The following is a 23,554-nucleotide window of genomic DNA, read 5'->3' on the forward strand; positions in this document are numbered from 1 at the left end:
ACGGCGGGTGTCTGATGGCATGGCGGATGGTGAAATGAAGATGACGGAAAATCTTGGTTTTTAAATTCATTTTTGACCAGGCCATATTTAACAAATCGACGGCAGTCTACGATGGCCTATGTTCTTTTTATTTCAATGAACAGTGTAAAACTCGCGTCTTGATTGGTGTAGCCGGCGGAGTTTGTGATTAGAGTATGGCGTCATAAAGTGGCGCACGTGACTGCATGACCAGCGCACGTGATCAGAGTCTGGAGTCCAGCCAAAGTGGTTGGTCAACAAAGTTTTGCGAACTGTTTTGGCGAGAAGCTTAGAAATATAGGCGAATTTTTCCGAACGACAAAACCATCCGATGAAAAATTGGACAAAAACTGTTGCAAGTGACCTCAATCATGTTAAAAAAGCAAGAACTTTATTCTGGTGTGAAAAGGAAGGAAATATTTGTCCAATGTGTCGCCGATAGAAATACGGTAATGGCGAACAACCGATCGCTAGTATAAATCGCAGTGAAGAGACTGCCATGATGTAATATTTTGGGATCAGAATTCTTTCTGCAATAAAGTTTAGTTTTCAAAATATTTTTATTAAAATTGTTTTGGATTATACTCTAATTTAGAGGATCAAAATTACTTGTGTGTGTAAATAGTCTAAAAGTTTCCATTTTTTAAGTTTTTGAATGTGGTCAAATGTTTTGTTTATTGTATAAAACAGTTACGTTTTATTTTTCCGTGGGTCTGTACTCTGATACACAGGACGTCAAATCGTGGCAAGAATATCAGCCTGCGGCTCGTAGCGTACTTCTTTGTTCTTACCACGTGTTGGCGTCATTTGTGCGTTATCAGAGTACATACATACGGCAAAATAGAATCTATTTGTTAAGTGGACCAAATTTTTTAATAGCCACAGGCCAGTGGTTTCATTGCCAAGTTTTGAGCCATAGAAAACTGCCGTCGATTTGTTCAAATAACATTCGAAAAGTACGAGTGGAATTAGCTTTATATTCCTCTGACGTCATTTTTATTGTCTGTACTCTAGGTAAGACATGACCGTAAAAATTTGGTTGCCGTGGTTTAAACATCTACATGAGTGAAAACTGACCCACTCCACAAAATTGGGGCCGGATAAATATCTGGAAAAGTCTAGAAGTTTAGTGGTGTTTAACGTCCTAATGTTTAAAGTCCGAGTCAGCGCAGGGAAAACATCCAATCAACCCTCCGTTCCCCCTTCGGTCTGTATTGTATCGCTTTCTTTGTGTATCGCGATAGTTCTGGCGCCAGGGTGTGCTTTATAAAATGACACGCAAATTAAAATGTACCATTATTGGCTGTAAAATGGAGTCTGGAAAATTCAATAAGTAAAGAAGGTTTTAAAATATTTTATTTAATACGTTCTGCACAAAATAACTGCATAATTATATACAACTGTCTCTTTTGATCAGTGACTTCCGGTATTGAAATAGCAAATTTGAAATGTGTTGTAAAAATGCATTAAACAACTGGGTATTTGAAGAAATCATGTTTAGGCTTTTGTACATTATGTTAGCATTTTATTCGAGCATTTTAGTGAGGCAAAAGCATTAAGAATTATTCGAGCATTTTAGTGGCATTTTTCCGGAAAATTGATTCTTTTTTTTTTTTTCAGTGAAAATAAAAATAAAAATAATCCTTTTTAAAAGAAAATGAAGACTTGTACTCGAAATTCAAAAGTGGAGACTGAGGAGAAGTCAGGGTTTTAGAGTCAAAGCCTCAAAGGCGGCCATGTTTGTTTTCGCTATGACCTTGTGATACCTTAGTTTGATAGTGTCAGCGTTAATACCTGTTAAAACCTCTGTATAAGGAGCATTATCCAAGCATTTTAGTGACCATTTTGAGGTGGACTGAGCATTTTGGTGGGAAAAATGTTGCATTAGGGTGGAGCATTTTAGTGGGGAAACAAAAGCATAATGTACAAAAGCCTAGACATATTGCGCATACACTCGATTACAAAAACATTGACACCTAAAAAGCATAAACCGTGAACGATGAGACCCAACGGCTTTATGGGTATAAATGTACTAAATTTATTTACATAATATTCTATTCTCGTGCGACGGTTGATAACCAAAATTAGTTGCACGTGGTGAATGATGGAAACTGTCAAAGCAAGTTCGCCAACAAGGGCCATTTTGAGTGATATACAATTGGCTATTTGCCTAAGTTCAAAACAGGCAATGAACTTAAGCAATATTTGGTAGAAAATTATTCGGAAGAATTAAGTCAGCACTGTATTTTTTATTGCAAAGAATGAGAATGGTAAATTATTGATTATGGAAATGAGGTTATTGTTTAAACACTACCCACAAATCCGTTGGCTCTCATCGTTTACGGTTTATGCTTTTCAGGTGTCAACGTTTTTGCAATCAAGTGTATACTCCGCCTTATTGCTGAGCTTCATTGATTGTCAGGATTTTTTTGGCTTTATTTATAACTTTGACTGCTGTTGTACTTCGGGATTATGGAGACGACGCATGTGCACTTATGAAGAGTGAAAAGTCCGCACGTTAGAAAATGTTATTATAAGTACCTTTCTTTTATGCTATTTTTGCAATATATTAATAAGCTATACACATACGTATACTCTCTAAAGTTGTATAGCACTGACACACATCATTCTTAGCCAAACAGGGTTAGTTCCTCACGAAATTATGGTGCTACGCCGGTGGGGAGTGGAAACGAATGTTTGGCTTTATAAACAGCGTTGATAAGGCAGTTTGACCAGCGTTTTTCAGAGCGAATCAAGGAATTGTGGGTTACGCTATTGGTGGGAACATGTTAACGTGGAAAACAGGAAAAATTTTCGAATTTCGGATTTCATTCGTTGGACATCTTTACGGTGGTCAAACCAAGCCTTCTTTCTAGCTTAGCATATTCCGCTGTCAGTTAAACAGTAAGTTTTTATTGGACTTTGATTCTAGAGTATGATTTGCCTTACCAAAGTAGGTAATACATAAATGATGGGATTTTTTTCCAGAAATACGATTTACTTCGATGTCATTTGTGATTTTAATAGGTTCATTTTGCAATTTTAAAGAAGATTTTTATCACTTCCAACAAAATGATCAGATTGTAATAATTAGGACAGTTTGCTACATAGTGCAAAAATAACAACTTAATTCTTTAGATAACTACTGTTAATTTAACATTAGCAGACGAAAAGTCAACTTAAAGGGTTTTACTACTTTGCACCAGCTTAAGGCTTTGAAGTATAATGAAAAATACATTACTGGAAGAGAGAATAGGCGCTGTCCTAAATTCCGTTAACAAGGCGAAGCCTACTGGGTAGAATTTCATATGGACACACCTATGTCTGGAAAAGAGGCTTTCAGTGATTTGGAAATGACCTATTGGAAGTACAACAGCATACACTGGGCCTGGGTGACCACAAACAACAGATACCTTCTTATAACATGAATTAGTGAATCACACGTGAACTCCTCTTGAAAGATGCATTCGGTTAGAATGTCAGTCGCTTCATAGCCTCCCACGCAGACATCCTTAGGGGTTCGTCACGAGGAAACGCGTGACGAACCCCTAAGGACGTCTGAGTTGGCTTCAAATATGAACGCTTGCTTGAGTTTTTGTTTAATTGTTCGGTCATTTCTGTTATATCCCTCAGGCGATATAAATCAAAACCACTTGAATCCTATCTAGATCGAGCTTTTATTCCTCCTTTGTATCCAGTGATAAGGGAAGGTTTCTTTTCCGGCCTTCTCCACAACTCCGAAAGTATGAAAGCCATCTAAATGAGACTTGAAAGCTAAATAGTACATGTGTATTGAGGCCCGCAACGACGGGGATGATATCATGTGACATTGAAATTACGTTAGGATTCTAAACTTAAGACGCGTTTTTTAATCCACAATTCTGGAATAAGAATGGTTGGTACGGAATGCTAGGAATAATTCGGATTGTTTGCATAAAAAAAAAACCCATCGGTTCTGGCCGAGTAAACATTGCGTAACAAATATGGCGGCCGACGAAGAGGCTGCCATTGCAGCCGATATCGCAGCAATTTTCCTTGTACTTTTGGTACAATGAAATTAGAAGCAATGTTTCATTTTGTCCAAAAGTGTAACCTGATTTTTTCCCTTGTAGAGACGTATTTGAATCCGCAGCGCTCACCTCGCCGTCCGCCATCTTGGATTTCATTCACAACATTCTGTTCATTCTGCCCCTGGGAGCAGAATGGATGGAGTGGCATTCTGTCCATTCCGGAATAGGAATGCGGAATAGAAAAACGCGCGCATTTTACGTTCTGTCCATTCTCACTCCAGAATTGTAAATAAAAAAAGGCGCCCTGAAACTAAAGAAGCGAAAACTCCATTTTTGAAACCTGCGTGTGGAATTTTGGCTGCTATTTTGGTGACCCCATCCATTAAACTCTTTCCGGTGTGAACTTTACCGCCATACTCTGCAACTGCTATCTCATTACCACGACCTTTTTGTCTTGCATTATAGGGATTGGAAGCGACATAATTACCACTCCACAGACGCAACACAGACCGCCAATGATTTTCCCTAACGTTGTAAAAGGCACCACATCACCATATCTGAGGATAATGAACAGAAAAGTGGTTAAATATTACGGGAAAATAACATATCAATAGTTAATTGAGAAACGTGGGAAATAAGGACCTAGTGCACTGTAAAACAAATGCCTTTGAGACTGGGCAGGAGTAATACACTACGTTCCCGCGAAGCTCAGCGGTCAACTAGCCCTTAATTCGTCGGAGACAGTCGTAGTTGTTTGAGCGTGCGCAAAGTGCCCAAACTTTGTTGTTTCTAGCGCAATCTCTTCGCTCCTTTCTGCACTTTCCAAAGAAACGTTCCTTGCTCACGCTGTAAAGAACAAATGTTGGCATGTGTCCCACTCTGCGGTATACTTCACAAAAGTTTTCGGAGACAATGTTTCTCCAGCCGTTTACGAAGGTTGTTTGTTGTTGTTATTTTTGTTTGCGAGTTCATGCATTTACGCTCCAGTTGTGTCCACTTTTAATCATAAATCAAGGTTGTTGTTGTTGTTGTTTTTTATTCTGTTTGCTTGTTTCTTGTGCAGGTATTTATACCTCTTTCTTGAATGATAACTCGCTTTTTGCCAGCACCATGTGTTACTTACTTACTGAAATGTAAAATCAATTAATCAAACGTGACTCCTTCATAAAAGCTTGTAATGCCAATGGGTTAGATCAAGCTGGACGAAATTTCTAATGCGTTTAATATATTTTCATAGCTTTTTAATAGTTTTGGTATGTCTGTGATACCCTTTTTACGACAAACGACCACTGTCACTCTCACATATACTGCCCATACAAGTCCAACTGTTCTTTTAGAGTGCTGAAATTCTCATCGACAAACATGAAAGGGAGCAGGAATGGGGCACTGGCCTCCCACCAGTGTGGCCCGGGTTCGATTCCTGGACTCGGTGTCATATGCAGGTTGAGTTTATTGTTGGTTCTCGTCCTTGCTCCGAGAGGTTTTTTTTCGGGTACTCCGGTTTTCCCCTCTCTTCAAAAACTAATATTTCCAAATTCTAATTCGATCTGGAATCTGAGGGCCACAGGTTTGTCAGTCGTAACAGATTGTTAAGTGCACCCTCGTTAAACAAAGTTGATTGATAGATTGATTGATGAATTTATTGATCGATAAATTGATTGATTGATTGATTGATTGATTGATTGATTGATTGATTGATTGATTGATTGATTGATTGATTGATTGATTGATTGATTGATTGATTGATTGATTGATTGATTGATTGATTGATTGATTGATTGAAAGCAACATAAGGTGGACCTATACGATGATTTGAATCCAGGAGTCATATTATAGGTACGTAAATTATGATCATCTGGATGAACGTAGCCCTGACAAGGACTGTGTGAGGTGACTTTGACTATGTCACTTTTCATAAGACTGTTTCATACTTGAGCATTAAGCACAAGAAAAAAAATTGTATCAACCTGTGTGACATATAAAGTACAAGCATTAAAAGAGAAGATGTCCCCTGTGCTTGTGCCACAAGTGAGAACTGGTGTGGGATAAGCACAATCCGGCCTAAGCAAAAGCCAATCAAACGCCCGCAGTGCACGTCTCACGCTGGTTCACACACACTTTTTCTTATGTTTGTGCTAATCTCACAAGTGTAAACCAGGCCTTAAATTGATGACAAAATAGCTAATAGTAGTCTAGCTAAAAATTGTTGACCCTAAGATAACCTAAGAAGGTTTATCTTCAGAATACAGAATATAGAACTCTCAAATTTTACCATTTCACTAGTCTTAAGGCTGGTGGCTCTTTTCGGCAATGTTAATGGTATTTCATCACCAAGCCTACATCAAATTATAAAATTAACGTGATAAAGGCCTACTACAGAAAAAGATAACAAACATATGTCACCAAATTAAAAACTTTTTTTACTTTTTTTGAAGAATGAATCGAGGCAATCAACGTTCAATCCAGTCCAATTAGCTTTTACTTTCTTTCCGTCTTCCTTCTTGGTCGGTCAATATTTGCTTTTCAATGTCACAGTTCTAAAGAAAGACCATTTGAAAGCTTTTTCAGGAAAGGTCTTTTTTACAGGTCACATTCCACAGGTCAATGTTGTACTGGTATACAGCTAAGAGTGTAAGCGTGCCCTAGGCCTGAATTAGTGTTTTTTTGTATGGGGTTACAGCTAGGAGACCCTGTTTAGCCTGTTTACAGTGACCTGTAGTTCTTGTGACCTGTGACCTGTAAAAGAAACCTGCCGGCTTTTTTCAATTTATAGTGTATTGAATCTTTTGTTAATAGTCAATTATGTTCTATCATATGATAGTGACTGACGTTTCTCTGTGGTAAAGGAAAACCACATTTATAACAACACCCCTGTATTCAAACTGAATATATCTCAAGTAAAGAATCCTCAATTATTTTCTGATGCAAAGCCATCCAATAATTCAGACTACTATTTCCAAACGATTTTCGAAATTCAACTGGCACTCAGTCAACGTACATTTAAAGTCGCTTTTAACGTGAATGAACTCTGAGCTAAGGGTATTGTTTGTGATGTCATAGTTTGTTATTTTGATTATATTGGTGAACCGTTTCCATGGTCACTGAAATTGACTTATATAGTCTTTTAACTGTAGCGATAAATTACCCTTAAGAGTGACTGTTCAAAGCAAACATATCATTCTAAAGTGCGACTATTCAAATCAGTGAAGCTATAGAGCAATCATCCATATCCCGGTGGTGCTGTTTACATAGGATGAGTCTGTGAACGGAACCCTCTTGTTGAGATCATTCAAATGAAAGCTATTGAACAGACTAATTTTTATGTTGCGCTGTTTGTTATGCTGTAAAAGGTGTTTCTCGCTTTGCATCTATATGGAATCCTAAAATGTGACCATTCAAATGAAAGCTATTGAGCAGTACTATCCTTTGGAGCTGTTTATTATGCTGCACAAGGTGTTCTGTCTTTGCATCTTTGAATAAAAACCTAAAGCGTGAGCATTCAAATGAAAGCCATTAAGCAGCTCTTTTATTATGCTGTATGAGGTGGATCCAAATTTTGAGTATGTAGATAAGACTCATGTTAAGAGTGAGCATTTAAATGAACGATTTTCCTGTAGTATAGTTTAATGTGGTGCACAAGGAGGTTTATAGTGAGATCCTAAAGATGTTACCACTCAAATGAAAGCTATTGAGCAGTACTATCCTTTGGAGCTGTTTATTATGCTGCACAAGGTGTTCTGTCTTTGCATCTTTGAATAAAAACCTAAAGCGTGAGCATTCAAATGAAAGCCATTAAGCAGCTCTTTCATTATGCTGTATGAGGTGGATCCAAATTTTGAGTATGTAGATAAGACTCATGTTAAGAGTGAGCATTTAAATGAACGATTTTCCTGTAGTATAGTTTAATGTGGTGCACAAGGAGGTTTATAGTGAGATCCTAAAGATGTTACCACTCAAATGAAAGCTATTGAGCAGTACTTCCCTGTAAAATACTTACTATGCTGTTTAGAGCGGTTCTTTTCTTTGAGTTTGTAATGGTTAAGTTTGACCATTTAAATGAACGCTTCAATTTGAGTGCTACTCTTCTGCGGTACTGTTTATTACGCTGTGAAAAGCAATTTCAGCATTTAGGTCGATTGATGAGATCCTTAAGTGCCATTACTCAAGGAGAGGTAAGGTAAGTCGCACTACACGCCTAAGTGGCCCAGACGACCGGACCTTAGCCCGGGTTTCTGTAGCATGAAGCAACTAGGAGTATTGCTTCCTCCCCCCCTGGATGGGATGCTAGTCCATCACAGGGTCACCCCCCGCAGTATATCGCTGGTACCCATTTATTCACCTGGGTGAAGAGAGACAATGTAGAGCAAAGTTTCTTGTCTAAGGAAACAACATAGCAATGAAGAGACCAACCTGGCCTTGAACCAACGACCCTCAGATCTTCCTACCGTCCGATCGAAAGTCCGACGCGCTAACCACTACACTACCGCGCCTCCAAGTGTAGTATCTGTTCTTATCAGCTGCTCAATATCCAAGGAGTGCATTGGATACGAGATGATAGACACGAGTGGAAAAACAAGCGCGAGTGGAATATTTGCTACGTTAATTACAACCAAGAAACATTGCTAGATCTTGCTGATGTTATTTTGCAAGAACAACCAGATGATGATTGGATAGCGGCTATTTTTTGTGCATGTTACAATGGCTGATATCCCATGGTGGCTAAGCCAATCAAAACTGTTGTATTCCATGATCCAATGAGCCAATCCTCTGGCGATCTTTTCTGTCACTGTTATTCCCCGGTAATACTGTACAAAATGTTGAAAATCCGGTAAATGTGATCATTTTAAATATTTCATGTTATTGGCCAGTTCTCCTGTGTGATATTGTACATGATAGTGGTTTTAGATGAAACCTTTCCTCACTTTGCAGCACTTAAAATACTTTGAACGAATTAATAAAACCATTCTTTACCGGCTGATACAACAATAATGGTATCAAAAATATGTCTAAACATTTGTGAACAAGTTATGGTTATTTTCTTGTTATAATGGGTTACCATAACAATAGTATAACCTGTTAAAACATCCCTAATATTACCTTTAAGTCGTTATAACTAAAAAACGACCTCGGTGACCCCCAATTTTATTATGGAACTGTAATCAGCATTAAAAAAGTTGACACTGGCTAAAAATATATATACTGGACGTTTCGGCCAATACTGTTGCCTTCTTCAGCAAAGATAAAAATGTGAAATATCTAACGGCGTCCTGCTTGGAATATGTACACGATGTGTGATAAATAAATAAATCACACCTCGACGGAATTGCAAAGTGTAACAGTGGTCTCTAGAGTATTGTAAAGACTAAAAACTCTTAATGTTATTGTATACGTTTGGTAGCGCTATATGTTCATTTATAGAGTTTCTATCGCGCACGGAATGCCAAGCTTCAAGAATTAGTCTTTGTCGCCACGTCGATGACCTGTCAAGAAGGCAACAGTAGTGGCCGAAACGTCCAGTATATATATTTTTAGCCAGTATCAACTTTTTAAATTCTTTTTAACATGCCTGGCTACACACCCAACATTTGTAATCAGCATGTTGAGATACAATTTAAAAAACAAAATTCTATCAGAAAAGTTCAGAGCCAACTTTAGTTTATAGCATCAACTGATAAAGAGTGGTAGTATTGATACGTCAAAGTGCTGGAAAGTAACGAAACCCGGTGCCAGCCACCTTAAATCAAACCTCTTCAGCGGTATTTTTAGGTAGGGTATTCGCGTTGCACTACTATTTAAGAAAACATTTGAAACATTCTCCCATTTTTTTGGAATGTGTATAGGCGCATTTGAGTATGAAACTCTTTTTTCAGGCGATGGTAGTTGAAACCGCCTTGGCCATAATTTTAGTCATGTTGATCACTCAGTCAAGATTTGTCTTATTGCGCAGGAGACCTTCAGGGCTCCTGTCATGGGTCAGATTTTAAAGCAGTTAATTAAAAATTTCCTTACCCCTATTTTGTCTCGGTTGAGAATCAAATTTTGAACGCTTTCTCTGCTTAAATGCTTTTGAAAAGAAACCTCTTTCGACTGATGCAATATATTTACATACGTTAGCTAGAACTAAACAAGTAATTTTCACCTTGGTCCCAAATACCGGATCGAATTGGAATCTGGAAATGTTGGCGTTTGAGGAGAGGGAAAAACTGGAGTACATGAGGAAAAGCGTCTAGGTGCAAGGGCAAGAACCAGTAGCAAACTCAACCCACATATAACACCGAGTCTGGGAATCGAACCTGGGGCGTATTGGTGGGAGGCGAGTGCTTTGAACACTGCTCCATTCCTGCTCCCCCTAAAATATAAACCTTATTTATTTAAAAAATAAACCTTACCCCGTTGTCATCATCGTAACGCAGGTGTACCAGAGGGAGTGTGGAATGCTCTTGAAGCTTTCGGGATTGTCTGTTCGTTCCACGAAGTAGAGCACGCTACCGAATAACAGTATTCCGAGTGTAAACGTGAAGTATAAAAACAGTAGATCCGTAGAACAGTTCTTTAGCGTGTAAATAAGCGACTGAAGCCGAGTTGAACCTCTTGTTAACTTCATTATCCTGCTAACTCGTAACACTCTGAGGGTGATAAGCAGCGTAACGCTTTCTGCATCGAGAAGTAACGAGGCAATAAGCGAAATATAATACGGTAGTATCGCGAGTAGGTCAATTATGTTGAATATTTGTTTCATAAATGTACAACGGTTCTTGGACAAAGCAAAACGTATGAGAAATTCAAATGTGAACACAGCAACAAACATTGTATCCAACGCGAAAAACAAATCTCGATGTAATTCTAAACATTTTACGCCTTTCTCACAGTTGATGGTTTCTATCGTTGTCGAAACAACGCTAGAAATTATAAACAAGCCATACAAAAAATTGAACGCTTTGTGCACAAACTTGCCAGTATTCGTTTTCGGCGGTGTGCATTTCCAATTTATTTGGCATTTGTGACTGCTTTCGTAATCATCTGCTGAATTTACACTCTGGCGCGAGTGTGTTGCACGATCTTTTTCATTAAATTGTCGTTGTTTTCTAGAGTAGCTTTCCTGCCTTTTGCCAGTCCTAGAGAGCGGCAGGTGATTGAGGCTAATATCTGGATACGTTAACCGTCTCACGCCATCTTTATTGCGTAGTATCTTACGTGTTTCCGTCCTGCGATCATTATCGAATCTTTTCCAAGCTAAATAGTTAGCTGGAACGCTGTGTACAGCTTTCACGCTTGCTCTTCTAACAGCATAATGGCAAGGATGTTTCTCTTTATCGTCCACGTTAGTTGAACAGCAATCCTCCAGCTCGCAAAGTGGAATCCCAAAATAGTCAAGCTCGTCTTTAAAAGCAACGGGGCAGTCGTCGGGAGATGAATGAAGTTTCCCGCTTTGATAATAGTTCAATATGTAGCGAAACAAATGAGGATCTCGATCAAAAAAGTATTCCTGTTTAACCTCGTCAAAAAATCGAGCGAGCATGTGACTCCCAAGTAAAGTATGCGGATGTCGTATTAACGAGTTCTTATCCGTCATAAAACGGTGCCCGCTTACATTTAACACAATTCGATTCCTTCTATTAAATTCGGGTGTACTAAAGTGAACCCGCCGAGCCATTAGTTAAAACGCTCTGTCTGTAAACTTTGTAGGATCCATATCTAATTCCTTCAATTGTGTGTATACAACATCTTGTTTCTTTGCAAATCCGTTTCTGAGCAGTCACTGCAAGCGCGATGAAGTTAAGATTCTCTGATGCTTCAAGCTTTACCAAACGGGCTTCCCCAGAGCAACTTGTTGGTTAACACAATGCAAATACATTTTACTGAGATCCGCGAGTAGATCGGCTCGTTATGGGAAACAATCAGCATTTAACGAAACCAAAACAAGCAGAAATCCCACCAATATAAGATTAAAGCCAGTTAAAACGCGCGCGAGTAGATTAGTCTATTTTTGAAACATTTAAACGTTTCCAGTCAATATGTAAATCAAGCCACGTTTGACAGCACATCTCGAATTTGTTATTTGTTCAACTGTGCATGTTAATTTCTAGCTCTGAATATTGTCCATCAACAACCAGCATGTCATATGTATCATATCACACGTCTCGCATTAAAATGTCCGCGTCATGGCGTCTTACGATTGCAATGTGCCAGGTTTTTGGCTGTTTTTAGCAAAGTTTTAGTATCTACCACGCTGTAAGGAAATTCCCTCTAGCACTCGCTTCTGAGTGCAAAACTGAGTATTTGCCTCGTTAAAAGAGGTTAAATTAATGGCGTGGGCTTTTGAATTACTAATAGGAATACAGGGCCATCACATGGCGCCAAACATTGTCGCTCGCAGCAGGATTCGAGCTGCTGTGTCGAAGAGATGCTGCTATCGTGTAGAGAATAGAAATTTAGAAAGAAAAAGGGACAATGTATCGAGACAAAAATTTGTGGTAATTTGCTGAGACATTGACACTTCGTAACAACGGTTTAAATGAAAAAATAACAACGAGAAGAGATCACGTTGCCCTGTCATTTAAACAGAATTCTGAAGAATCTATTAGGTTCGGTTCGCACAACACTTTCTTTGGTTTAAATATGAAAAGAAATCAATACCCGTTTATTAGCTCTTCTTCTCCGTCCTATTTGTTAACGATTTGTCCTTTCAGTAGATGATAAGGTAGATATTAGCGGAGTTATAAAACCTTTAACAAGAATTCTTGAGTGTCAGATCAAACGAGAAATTCTCTTTGTATGCAAGAGGACCTGTCGCTCCAAAGGAGTTCAACAGGAGTTGAACAATACAAAGACCTGCTAAGCATTGTTTGATAGAAAAACAGACCGCGTGTTTTTGTTTAAACCATTATGTTGAATTCGTTTTTCTGCTCTTTACAAGCTGTTATCATTCATAATTTCGAAAGCTTTATTTTTGATATTGTCGAATTTGACTCGCCCACAATTAGCATCCAATTTGAATTTTAAAACCCGTCTGTCGGATTACAGCTGATATTTTAGCTTTTATCCGAACAGATGTCTTTGCTGTTGACCGGGAGATGCAGTAAGTTTTATGTTGATGAAGCTTCGGATACATATCGGCCGAAAAAAGCGATAGGTGGCAGTTGGATGCGAGAATCGGGTTGAACTACAGGGTGCCTTTATTTCTTTGGCTTTTGTTGAATGAAAACAAAGCAGCGGTTGTCGCTCTTCGATAACCACTCAAAAATGCCTCCGATGTCAAAATATTCCCTTTCGTTCTGTTTTAGTGGCTACGAGCTTGACAGTTAATCGTGGAATCATCTAAAACAGAAATCCATTTGACAATCTTTTTTTCTTCTTCTTCTTTTTCGAGAAAATGTAACGACAGTCAAATTTGAGGTGCATTAAAACTGCAACTGATAATTTGAAGAGGAAGTTCGCCTAATGTGTTTGTTGAAATGAATTTATAATTGTTATTTAAGCGATGGTCGATTTTTATTAAACCCCACACGGCTCATTGTTGCCTTTGCCAGGGCTCTTAAGTGACTGCCATTAAGGTTAGCACTATTTTGTTGTTGTGCTGCTTATTATGCCCCCTACCTCAGTAGATCTGTGGATGGAATCGGTTGGAGCTCTAAAGTGGTGCAGTTTTATATTATCTTTACGTTCCTTTATTTGTACCCTAAGGCATTTTTCGATCAGACAAACAATTTCCTTCTAGTTATCATCATGATATCTCAGTTGGTAAACCGCTGCATCGATATCGTAGGGTTCCTGAGTTCGAATCCCGTTCAAGCCTGAATCTTTTTAGGCTTTCTTACACTCGCGAGGGCATCTATTAAATCTCTCATCAACAGTCCTCATGTTCACATTTGATCATGTTCATATATTCCATATTCATTCATTCATTATGCTTCCAGAGGCATATTATAAACTCAACCAGCGGTATCTCAAAGCCTGAGTATTTTTTAGATTCCTCTTTGCCGCTCGTTACTTCAATGAGTGAATCTTTCATATATAACATTCCATGTGGCTGGTCAAATTCACACCCAGTCTACTTTAGTACAAGACACCTAGCTAGCCACTCGGAGAGAGCCTCATAAGATCTGGCCATTATGACAAGAGATAGCTCTTCATCAACGGCTAGAGCTTCGTTTCCAAGGATATATTTTTACCTTGTTTGTTTGTTTGTTTGTTTGTGTAATAGCGTTTGTGTTTGTTTTTGTTTATTTTCGTCAGATTGTTAGCTTTCATGTGAGTTTATATACTACTAGTCAATAATATCACTATTTACCTTGTGCGTTTTGTTTGTTGGTTTTTTTTGTTTGTGCTTGTTGTTGTTGTTGTTGTTGTTGTTGTTGTTGTTTTTCTTTTAGTTTTAATTTCGGAGTCTGGGGTAGCTACATCGTGTCCCTAATTTCAAGAGTATATTACAACGAAGATATTTTTTCAAGAGCTGTTACAATGAAATTTTGAGAGTATCGGTATTTCTAACGTTAAAACTGTTTCCTTGGAGGTCCACAATATTAGACAATCCCGTCATGCATGGGAATTACGTTTTGAGTTTCCCCGGAACGTGGAACATGTAGCCTGTTTTTACCCTGCACAACTGCCATGTTAAATCCACCACGTGGCTTTTTAGATTTCCTAAACATTTCAAAAGTCGTCCAGATTACGTCAGAAATAACTACAACAAAATAAGGAAATCCTAAAGTGGTTTAGAGTGTAAAAGTTGTAACAATCAAGTCAAAATTGTTCGAAAAGGGAACGAAAATCCAAACTTCGAAAAAAACTCTTGTTGTCATGGCAACTTCAAGTGAAGTGATAGATAACCTTTTGGTCAATTTTGGTGGTTTTCTTCCCCCACCATCCTCCCGCTCCGCGGCCACAGAAGACGAACAATTCCCGGTCTAGATAGGCTGAATGAACAAAGGGTATCGATGGGAAATATGCATAACAACAAAAGCGAAGTACGTAGCATCGATAAAGGAAATGACTGATAATTTTAGATAATTTTATTGATTTTTATCTATAACGAAAGCTCTGGCTATCTGTGGTTGTAACGTGTCCAAACACGGTATCGTTTGTTTAATGTGTTATGCTGATATTAACTTGTTTGATTAGGCTCATTTAATGTAAGATAGTTTAAAGGATTATGGAATTTGAAAAGAACTCTAAACGCGCTATTTGTAATGCTTTAACTTTTTGATAAAAAGGGCTAAAATTACTGTTCTTTAATAATAGCACTTCTTTTCATTTGTTGTGAAATAAATCAATATCTTTCTTATAACAGCTATTTAAAAAAATTATAAACGCTAGGCTGTTATTCTTTGCTGGCAAAATGCTAACCTCTTCTACAGAATTCTTCTCAAGTTCATCATCCTCTCACAAGCTAGAGTTAGCGTTGATAATTCCTGGCAGATTTTTACAATTTTTTTCAGATGTGATTGTTCTGTCTTGTCAGCTCCCCATTTTCTAGATCTTCACCTTTCTTAGCCATGTCCTTTACTAAGCAGCGGCTTTCTTCCAAACAGGTCGCACACTCTGTTGCCTCTGTTACATTTTTCTCTAACCTCTGCCGTTTTCGTGATGTTACAGATTCCAGCGTGCACGGGACTTGTTTTTCCTGTAGGATGGGTATAGGTAACGCAAGGAGCACAACACCAGAGACGCAGCAAACGGAGCCTACGAGCTTACCAAGAACTGACGAGGGCACCACGTCACCATAGCTACGAAATAAAGGAATATTTAATGATGATGATGATGATGATGATGATGATGATGATGATGATGATAATGATGATGATCATAATTGTAAATTTCATTATATATTTCTACAGAGTCGCTTTCCAATTGAGTACCGAGACTAAGGCCCAATTGATACATTATACTTGAGTCGATTCAAAAATAATCCAAGCATCTGTCCATTGACCACACAAACCTCAAGTGAAGCGCTTTCGATTACCTTATAGATTACCTTATAGTCTAGAGATTGCATTCAGATTAGGCTTTTATCCGTTACTTGAATAGCAGGATCTTTGTTAACATGTTTAGCTTTATTAGCACGATAAAACTAGCTAAACACAAATGCATTCCATATTTTGGATGAACTTGGAAAAATTGATATTCTTTTATAATTTTAGTGTGCTACGTTAAATAGATCGTGAGAAATGAACGTTAAAAGTGTCAAAATCTTACAAAGAATGTGTGACTGCGGGGTGGCAACAATACGGCCTTTGTAAACTTCACAGATTTCAGGGGATAATTTCTCTAATTAAGAATATTCAACATGCAACACTAATATTTACACTGATCAGCAAGATTGCCATGCTCTATTAGTTTATGGTTTTCATTTGTTCATAACTTTTGTTTCAGTTTCATATATTCTTAACCAGGCAAACTGTACATAATTACGTCGGCAAAGCTTTTCTTACGATAATTGACGCGAATTAAAAGCGATGCTTTTACTTTAGTTTAGCTTCATTTTGCTCAGCGGCTGCTATTGTTGGCTGCAACAAGGATGCCATCAACATTTTAAACAATTACAAGTAAAAAACAAAACAAATCATGTCTTTTTCCTATACGTTTTCCCCTCGCTTGGCGCACGCAATTATTCGAAACAAATGCCAAAAACGCATTCTGATTGGCTCTTTAACTCATGCTTCCTGCTTGGGCCTAGCCATAGTTAGGGCCTGTTCACATGGAGGTGGGGGACCCCAGGTAGGTGAGGTACCCCATATACACGGGGTCAGAAAAAACAGGCCTTCACATGCAACCCCGGGGCGCTGGGGTGAGGTTCAAAAAGCTACCGCGTGGTCGCTAAGTACATATATCAATAAAGATGGCGGATGGAAGACACTTTTCGTTTCGTTGTTCTACGGGCACGACTTCACCTTCATCCAAGACCGGTAGACCAGCTTGGTTATCAGACTCGACAAATGCACCTTCAACTCCTTCAGAACTTTCTTCAATAGCATTGTTGTCGATGTTTTGAAGGTGATATCTGCGAAAAAGCTCGCCACGCTTGTACTGAATTCAGAGACAATTGCCCGGATGAACATCACCCCACCCCACCTCCAGCATTCACATGGAGAAAACTCACCCCAGCTAAGCGGGTTACCCGCCTCGGCTGACCGGGCAACCCGCCTCGGTGAGGTACCCCACTTCACATGTGAACGCAATCAAGAAATAAAGAGAGATTGTATGGAGAGATTGGTAACTCCACCGAAGCGGGGTACCTCACCTACCTGGGGTCCCCCACCTCCATGTGAACAGGCCCTTACTTTCCCTTATTTTGGATCACCCAGGCATCCATTTCTTTCTTTAGTTAGGACAACCACATTACCAAAATACCTAACTGCAGTTATCACTGACTAACAACCCTGATTTGTGCTCGAGTTCAAGTACATCACGCCTGTTATGATTGCCCAGAGTAGTAACCTTGGTTTACATGTTAAAGAATCACTTTAAAATCGTCCTCGTTTCTTATAAAAACAGGATACTTAACATATTATTCTCAGCGATATTTTTCATCAACAGCTAAAGCTCTAGCCAAGCGGGGTATGATAGTCAATGATAGTTAAAACGCGCGCGCTTGTTTGACCACCAACTATCATGCGCTATCATCGACTATCATTCACTTTGAGCGTGTTCAAATTCTTCATGATAGTTGATGATAGTTTTTCCCGTTTGACCACACGCAAGATAGTCGATGATAGTTTTTCGGTCAGCTGTTTTTTCCACCAGCGCTCTCTAGATTCATTTTCCGTTAGTTCTTCTAACAACTGAAGGAAAACGAAGCAGGCTACTGCTTAGACTTGCTTACAAGTCGAGCTTAGAGTGCGCGAAGCGCGATCGTCAGGGCTCGAGCGAGCGAGCGCCAGGTCCGTTCAATATGAAGCAAGCGAGCGACTTTGAGAAATTCCAGCTGCTGCTCACTTTCGCCGCGGAAAATTCATCCATGCGAAGTTTTGTTTGCGATGTTTACACTCGGCAGGTGCCTGATATTAGAAGCTCACGGCAAACTATCGTCGGCTATCACGGGTTTCTTTGAGCCGTTTGACCATCCGCTTGTGGTTGATAATAGTCATCGACTTTCATACACCGATTGACCAGGGCTTAAAACATTTCCATTTCAGCACATTCTACGATGTTCCGTGACCAAATAGGTTGATTACACGCTACGTCATGGCGGCCGTGTTGGTTGTTAGGAACAATAAGATTTTTGTCCTCTGGGAGTAAACTCCATTTTTTATGCAAACTACGTGAGCAAATTTTCTTTTTGTTTTGGCACCAACAGGGTGGCAATGCAATCCATCTATGAACTATCTTGAACTCATAAGTTATTTTGGTCTGTTTCATATGTTTTCTTCTCGTCTCTCCATATTTTGATTTTAATTCCTTTGTTTCTTTGTTCATCGGTTAAATTGTGTTCGCATCTCCGTTTTGTTCGCATGTCGGTTTCCTAGTTTACATATTTCTCAGTTTGTTGGTTGGTTGGTTTGTTAATGTTGGTTTTCTATAGGAAAAATTATCAGCAGCTTAAATATTTTTCAGGCCTTCAAAGTATGGTGTAGCTTTTATTGATGTTGAAGACAAAAAAACTTCCGAGAAAGCAGTTAAAGAAAGGAAGCGACGAACGCTTCCGGATAGACAGGTATACTATGTTCAGGCAAAGAATTCTCCAATACAAACGTCATTTTTTTTTAAGTGATCAAATTAAATTTCAAAAATCGTACTTCTCTCGTAACGGAATAGGCATCCAAGCCAAGTTTCTGGTGGGACAATAAAACTGAGTAAAGAAATTCTGTTTCCTTCATTAACAAAATGAAACCACGATAAAGATAGATAGCTTAATAACCCAAATGACATTTCACGGAAGTACCAAGATCGTGCGTGATTATACGCATCCGTAATAAAAACTCAAAGGAAATGAAAACGTGGGAACATCTGGAAAATACAATTCTGCTGTATCTTGTATTTCTAGGTATTACTTCTGGAGGAGTAGATTTCCTCTAGCTGTCGCGTAATTTTAATGTGTAATTTTTCGCAACTAATTCATACCGCGATTCTAAAATAAACCCTTTTAATTTCACGTCTCTTCACGCGTAAAATTTACGGCAACGCTAAAAAGGTAAAAGTTGAACTCGACCATCTTTCCTCTTCTGTATACCGTTTAAACATCGGTTCTCAAATAAACATGAGAGCGGCATGAAGGAAATCCCCCTTAGGGCAGAACTAGATGTTTCTTACATAAAAATGCCGCAAATTACGTATTCTTGATGTTTAATGATAACAGGTTTTTTATATTTTTAATTTAAATCGTTGTTAAGTAATTCCACGAATCAAGACGTTGTGACCGCACTTAAGATTACTTAAAAGCGTGGTTTGATCTCCAAACGAATACTAATCAGGTTATTCGTGAGAAAGTCTGTAAACTGGCTATCGTTTCTTAATCAACTGTTGACAAAAAAAACCTTTATGTGGAAAATAACAACAAAGCTAGCGTTCTTGGCGATATCGAAGCTCGATTTAATTACTATTTATGTAGGTAATTAAAATTCAACAAATATTTCTTCTATTGAAAATCTGTTAGGATAATGAAACTAAGCAATTCAAATTCCACATTTCAGCATTGTTTTTTGATACTCAAAATATACTCAACTGAACTGAAGAAACGCCTGTCGGATGAGCAATACTTGTGCAAATAATTTTTTAGGCTATTTCAATGATGCTGCCACCAAATTGTCACCAAGGCTGTTCAGTTTCTAAGATGGATGACCAAAGACACCGTTGCCTTATTGGAAACCGTGCTTACCAGCTATAAACAGCAATCAGCGGCGGCCACTACCGCTTAAGTGGTAGGAAAATGAACAATATAATATTATGTTAGTTTCTACACGAGAGGATTGCAAGCGGCGATGAATCTTGAGTGTTTCATACAACGATGAATCATTTAAACACGTGCAACGATATCAGTTGATTGTACGTGTAAATTTCCACAAGTGTTTTACTCTGTAATTGCTCTCATAATTTTTGTTTCATTTCGAATAAATATTAGCTCCCTTAATGCTTAAAAGCCTTCATTGAAATATAATAAATGACACTTACCCGACAGTCATGAGTGTCACACAAGTAAACCAAAATGATTCTGGAATACTTGAAAACTTTGCATCTCCTTGCATCAATTCCAAATAATACACAGCCGTTCCAAATAAAATGATTGCTAAAAAGCAAATGCAGTAGAGGAATATGATATCAACAGCGCAGCGGCGAAGTGTGAGAAGTAGGCATCGAAGTCGCCGCGAATTTCTCGTCAACTTCAGAATTCGAATCACCCGTAAAACTTTGAGTATTTGAATATAGCTTGTGTCCTCTCCGAAAATCGTGATGATTAATGTGATGTAATAAGGAAGAATTGCAAGAATATCTATAACGTTCATTGCATCCAGCATAAATTTCTTTTTCTTCGGGCAAACGTAAAAGCGAATCAAAAGTTCTACGGTGAATATAATGACGCAGATGGATTCCATTGTGAAGAAAATGTTCTGGTGAACCTCTCCACAGGTTAAGTTTTCTCCACATCGCAATGTTTCCAAGGATGCTATTAACACGCTGATGAAAATAAAAAACCCGTATATTATGTGAAATATAACGCCTGTCTTGGTGGTTTTTGAAGGGCCAATAGTCCTCCAAATCTTCTGCCGCAGGGTGAGTTTCGGTTCGCAGTGCAAGTCGCATAAATTTCCTCTGCAGTTAATTGTTTCCCCTTCAAGAGCATTATCATCGCCTTCGATAAGTACGCTTCTTTCTTTTGGGAAACAATATTCCCAGCAACAATCACCCACGTCGTAAATTGAAAAGCCATAAAATTGTAATTCCTCCTCGAACGCTGCAGGGCAATCTTCCTGTGAACAGTGTAATTTTCCATAACGGTAGTAATTCAAAACAAACTTAAAAAGATATGGATCGCGGTCTAGGAAATATTCTTTCCTTTGATCGTCGTAGAATTGCTTCATGGCGTCTACGCTGCCAAGTAATGAATCAGGAAAACGCAACAGCGTGCTCTGCCACGTTTGAAACTTGATCCCACTGACGTTTATCGTCAAGCGTTTGTCGTTCGCAGATGAAAATGACTCCTTTGCGTGCTTGCTGCTTCTCGAACCAAGAGACTCTCTAGGGCGGTCGATCCGTCTCGGCTTGTTGTTGTTAATATTAAGATGTCTTTTGAGTAACCCGCCTGAAATACTTGTGTTCAACATTTGCCGATTTCGACACCCAAATATCAACTATTTGTCGCTATGAGAGCCAGTGTAATTGTTGTAAAGTGCACTTTTCTTCGTTGACTGCGACGCTCACTTCTGTAGCGTTTTAATGTATACGACTTTTTTTTTCTTGAAATTTCTTTCGATAGCTTACCCCAGGAGACGTAGATATTGTCTGGTGTTTGCACGAAGTGTTCTTCTTTCAAACAAGCTTTAAGGCCATTACAAGATAAAAGGGAACCACGTGCTTGAAATCCCAGAGGTGATATTCAATACACAGAGAACAAAAACGTCGACGTTAGCATACGTGCGAACGATTAGCATGGAGATTTCATTGGCTTTCTTAATTAGAGAACTATTTTCCCTTCTGGTTAAATATGCTTCGCCGTGGAGAATCTGAAAAATGAAATACACCATGGAGTTAGGGGACAGAGGAATAAATTAAATTACAGCTTTTTTCATAATGCTAAAATTTGGGACGTGATGTTTGTTAAATCCGCTAATTTTGAATCGTGCAATAAACATTTGCAACTACGTAAGTTTGCTTATCCGGAAGGGTGTTATATGTTTAAAAATGATAACCTAGTGTTATTGAAAATATTATATGTTATTATGCAGATAAACACTCGTTATTTGATTTCACTTTGACTCTTGTAGTAGACGTGTTTATAAATAATTTGTTGCTATTTGAATAAGAAAGACTTTTGTTGGATTTGTTTTGACGTGTCCTAGATAAATAAACAAAGTAAATTCTACCGATTGAAGAGATATTTTATGAGCTATTGAATCTGTTGACATGCAAAATTATTTCAAAGTCTTATAGGAAAATAAAGAAGCTTAATTTATGCCACTTTTTCACGTCGAATTTAAATGCCGTGAAGAAATATAGAATTGTTGTTAATCGTTAAGAGCATCACAAACCGCCATATTATAATTAAACTTAAAGAATGTCAGTGACGATTGATGAAATGCTTAAAGGCAGTGGAGTTACACTCAAAAAATTATACTTCCATCACTTACAATCAAAACGACGGGAGGTAAAATATTTGAGAAAAAAAATTATTGTCTTATAAAGTTGAACAAAGTTAGTTTATACTGACAGGACCTGAAGTCCAGCTTCTTTGCTTAGTTATCAATCAATAAAAGTCTTTGAAATGAAAATGTTCAGAGTTTTAGTACTCTCAACACACGTTTATCTTACGACAATAGCATTTGCTGCTTAGACAATCGGCCAAGACGCCAAATTATTTAAGAGGTTTAATTTCTTACTCGGAAATTATACTTTTATCAGACGAGACAAAAATCGTGCGATAATCCGAGCAGAAGTAGCTGAGAGACAGTTTAAACTTCAATTACATATTCTTGATTTGCTGATAAAACTCGGAGCTTTTTTTGCATCGTGAAGATGGTGTGCGATTTGGTGACACTTAATTGGCCAAGGCTTTCACTGACACGGTTTCATTTATTGTCTGCTTTGAATGTTTAAATTGTTGCACTCTCAAGATGTTTAATTTCTTAACCCCGATTTTATTTAGACGAATCAACAAGGGGTCAAACTCTTGGAGTGTGATGCGAAATATTTAAGTTGGATTTTTTTGAAGGTTTTCTAAATATAAAAAAAAATGGGTGGCTTCTGCCCGGCGTTATGCTTTTCGATTTCATTTAGTTGGGCAATGAATTTTACTGCGCTTTCTTTGATTTTCTTGCCTTGAGATGACATTCTATTTATTTCATGGTGGTAGAATCACTTTAACATGTTTAGGCTTAACAGGCAAGTGATCAAAATCATTAAAATAATTTCTTACAGCGTTTTAGCTATCTCGAGACATATTTGTTTTTAGTAATCTTTGACAATATTAAACATAAAAAGCTCTGTAATCTTATGCATATAAACAAGGCGCGTCAAACCGTATAAGTTAAAACGAGAATGAAACCAGTTTTGAAACCTCTATTCCTTAAATGAAGTTCTACATAGCAATTTCTGCAAATAGAATTAAACGCCAAAGACTTTTTCTTTCAATTAACATCGAGAACAATAAAATACGATTTTGATTCCACCTTCTGATAAAACATGGCTTTTTGGCTCATCCGGCAGGACATGCACAGATTCCAACTGGTGATACTATAAATACCTTTAAAACTCTTGGGATTTTATTTGAAAAAGTAATTGCTTTACACTGTAGACAATTAGGACTAGACGATATGTGAGGACGATTACTAAGTGAGAAGAATGACTGGTCTTCTGATAAAACATGGTTTCTTGGC

General features: G+C 38.2%; 2 protein-coding genes across 8 annotated transcripts in view; both read right to left on the reverse strand.

Moving 5' to 3' along the window:
• Positions 1-1,356: 1,356 nt before the first annotated feature.
• Positions 1,357-12,072, reverse strand: LOC146478213 (potassium voltage-gated channel protein Shal-like). The gene is made up of 2 exons (XM_085112460.1): positions 10,418-12,072; positions 1,357-4,585 (listed from the first exon to the last, which is right to left on the reverse strand). The coding sequence occupies exons 1-2, from the start codon at positions 11,680-11,682 to the stop codon at positions 4,456-4,458; spliced, it is 1,395 nt and encodes a 464-aa protein (XP_084968586.1). The 5' UTR covers positions 11,683-12,072; the 3' UTR covers positions 1,357-4,455.
• A 2,290-nt stretch (positions 12,073-14,362) lies between these two features.
• Positions 14,363-23,554, reverse strand: part of LOC146478214 (A-type voltage-gated potassium channel KCND3-like) — a 34,155-nt gene continuing 24,963 nt past the window's right edge. For all 7 annotated transcript variants that reach the window (XM_085112463.1, XM_085112464.1, XM_085112461.1 and 4 more), the window contains 2 exons: positions 20,136-21,685; positions 14,363-15,754 (listed from right to left, as the gene is read on the reverse strand). In XM_085112463.1, the coding sequence (XP_084968589.1) occupies positions 15,463-15,754; positions 20,136-21,286 (1,443 nt within the window). In that variant the 5' untranslated portion in view covers positions 21,287-21,685 and the 3' untranslated portion in view covers positions 14,363-15,462. The remainder of the gene's footprint in view (positions 15,755-20,135; positions 21,686-23,554) is intronic.

Source organism: Pavona decussata, unplaced genomic scaffold (genome assembly GCF_977016875.1).
Source record: "Pavona decussata unplaced genomic scaffold, jaPavDecu1.1 SCAFFOLD_65, whole genome shotgun sequence".
NCBI lineage: Eukaryota > Metazoa > Cnidaria > Anthozoa > Scleractinia > Agariciidae > Pavona > Pavona decussata.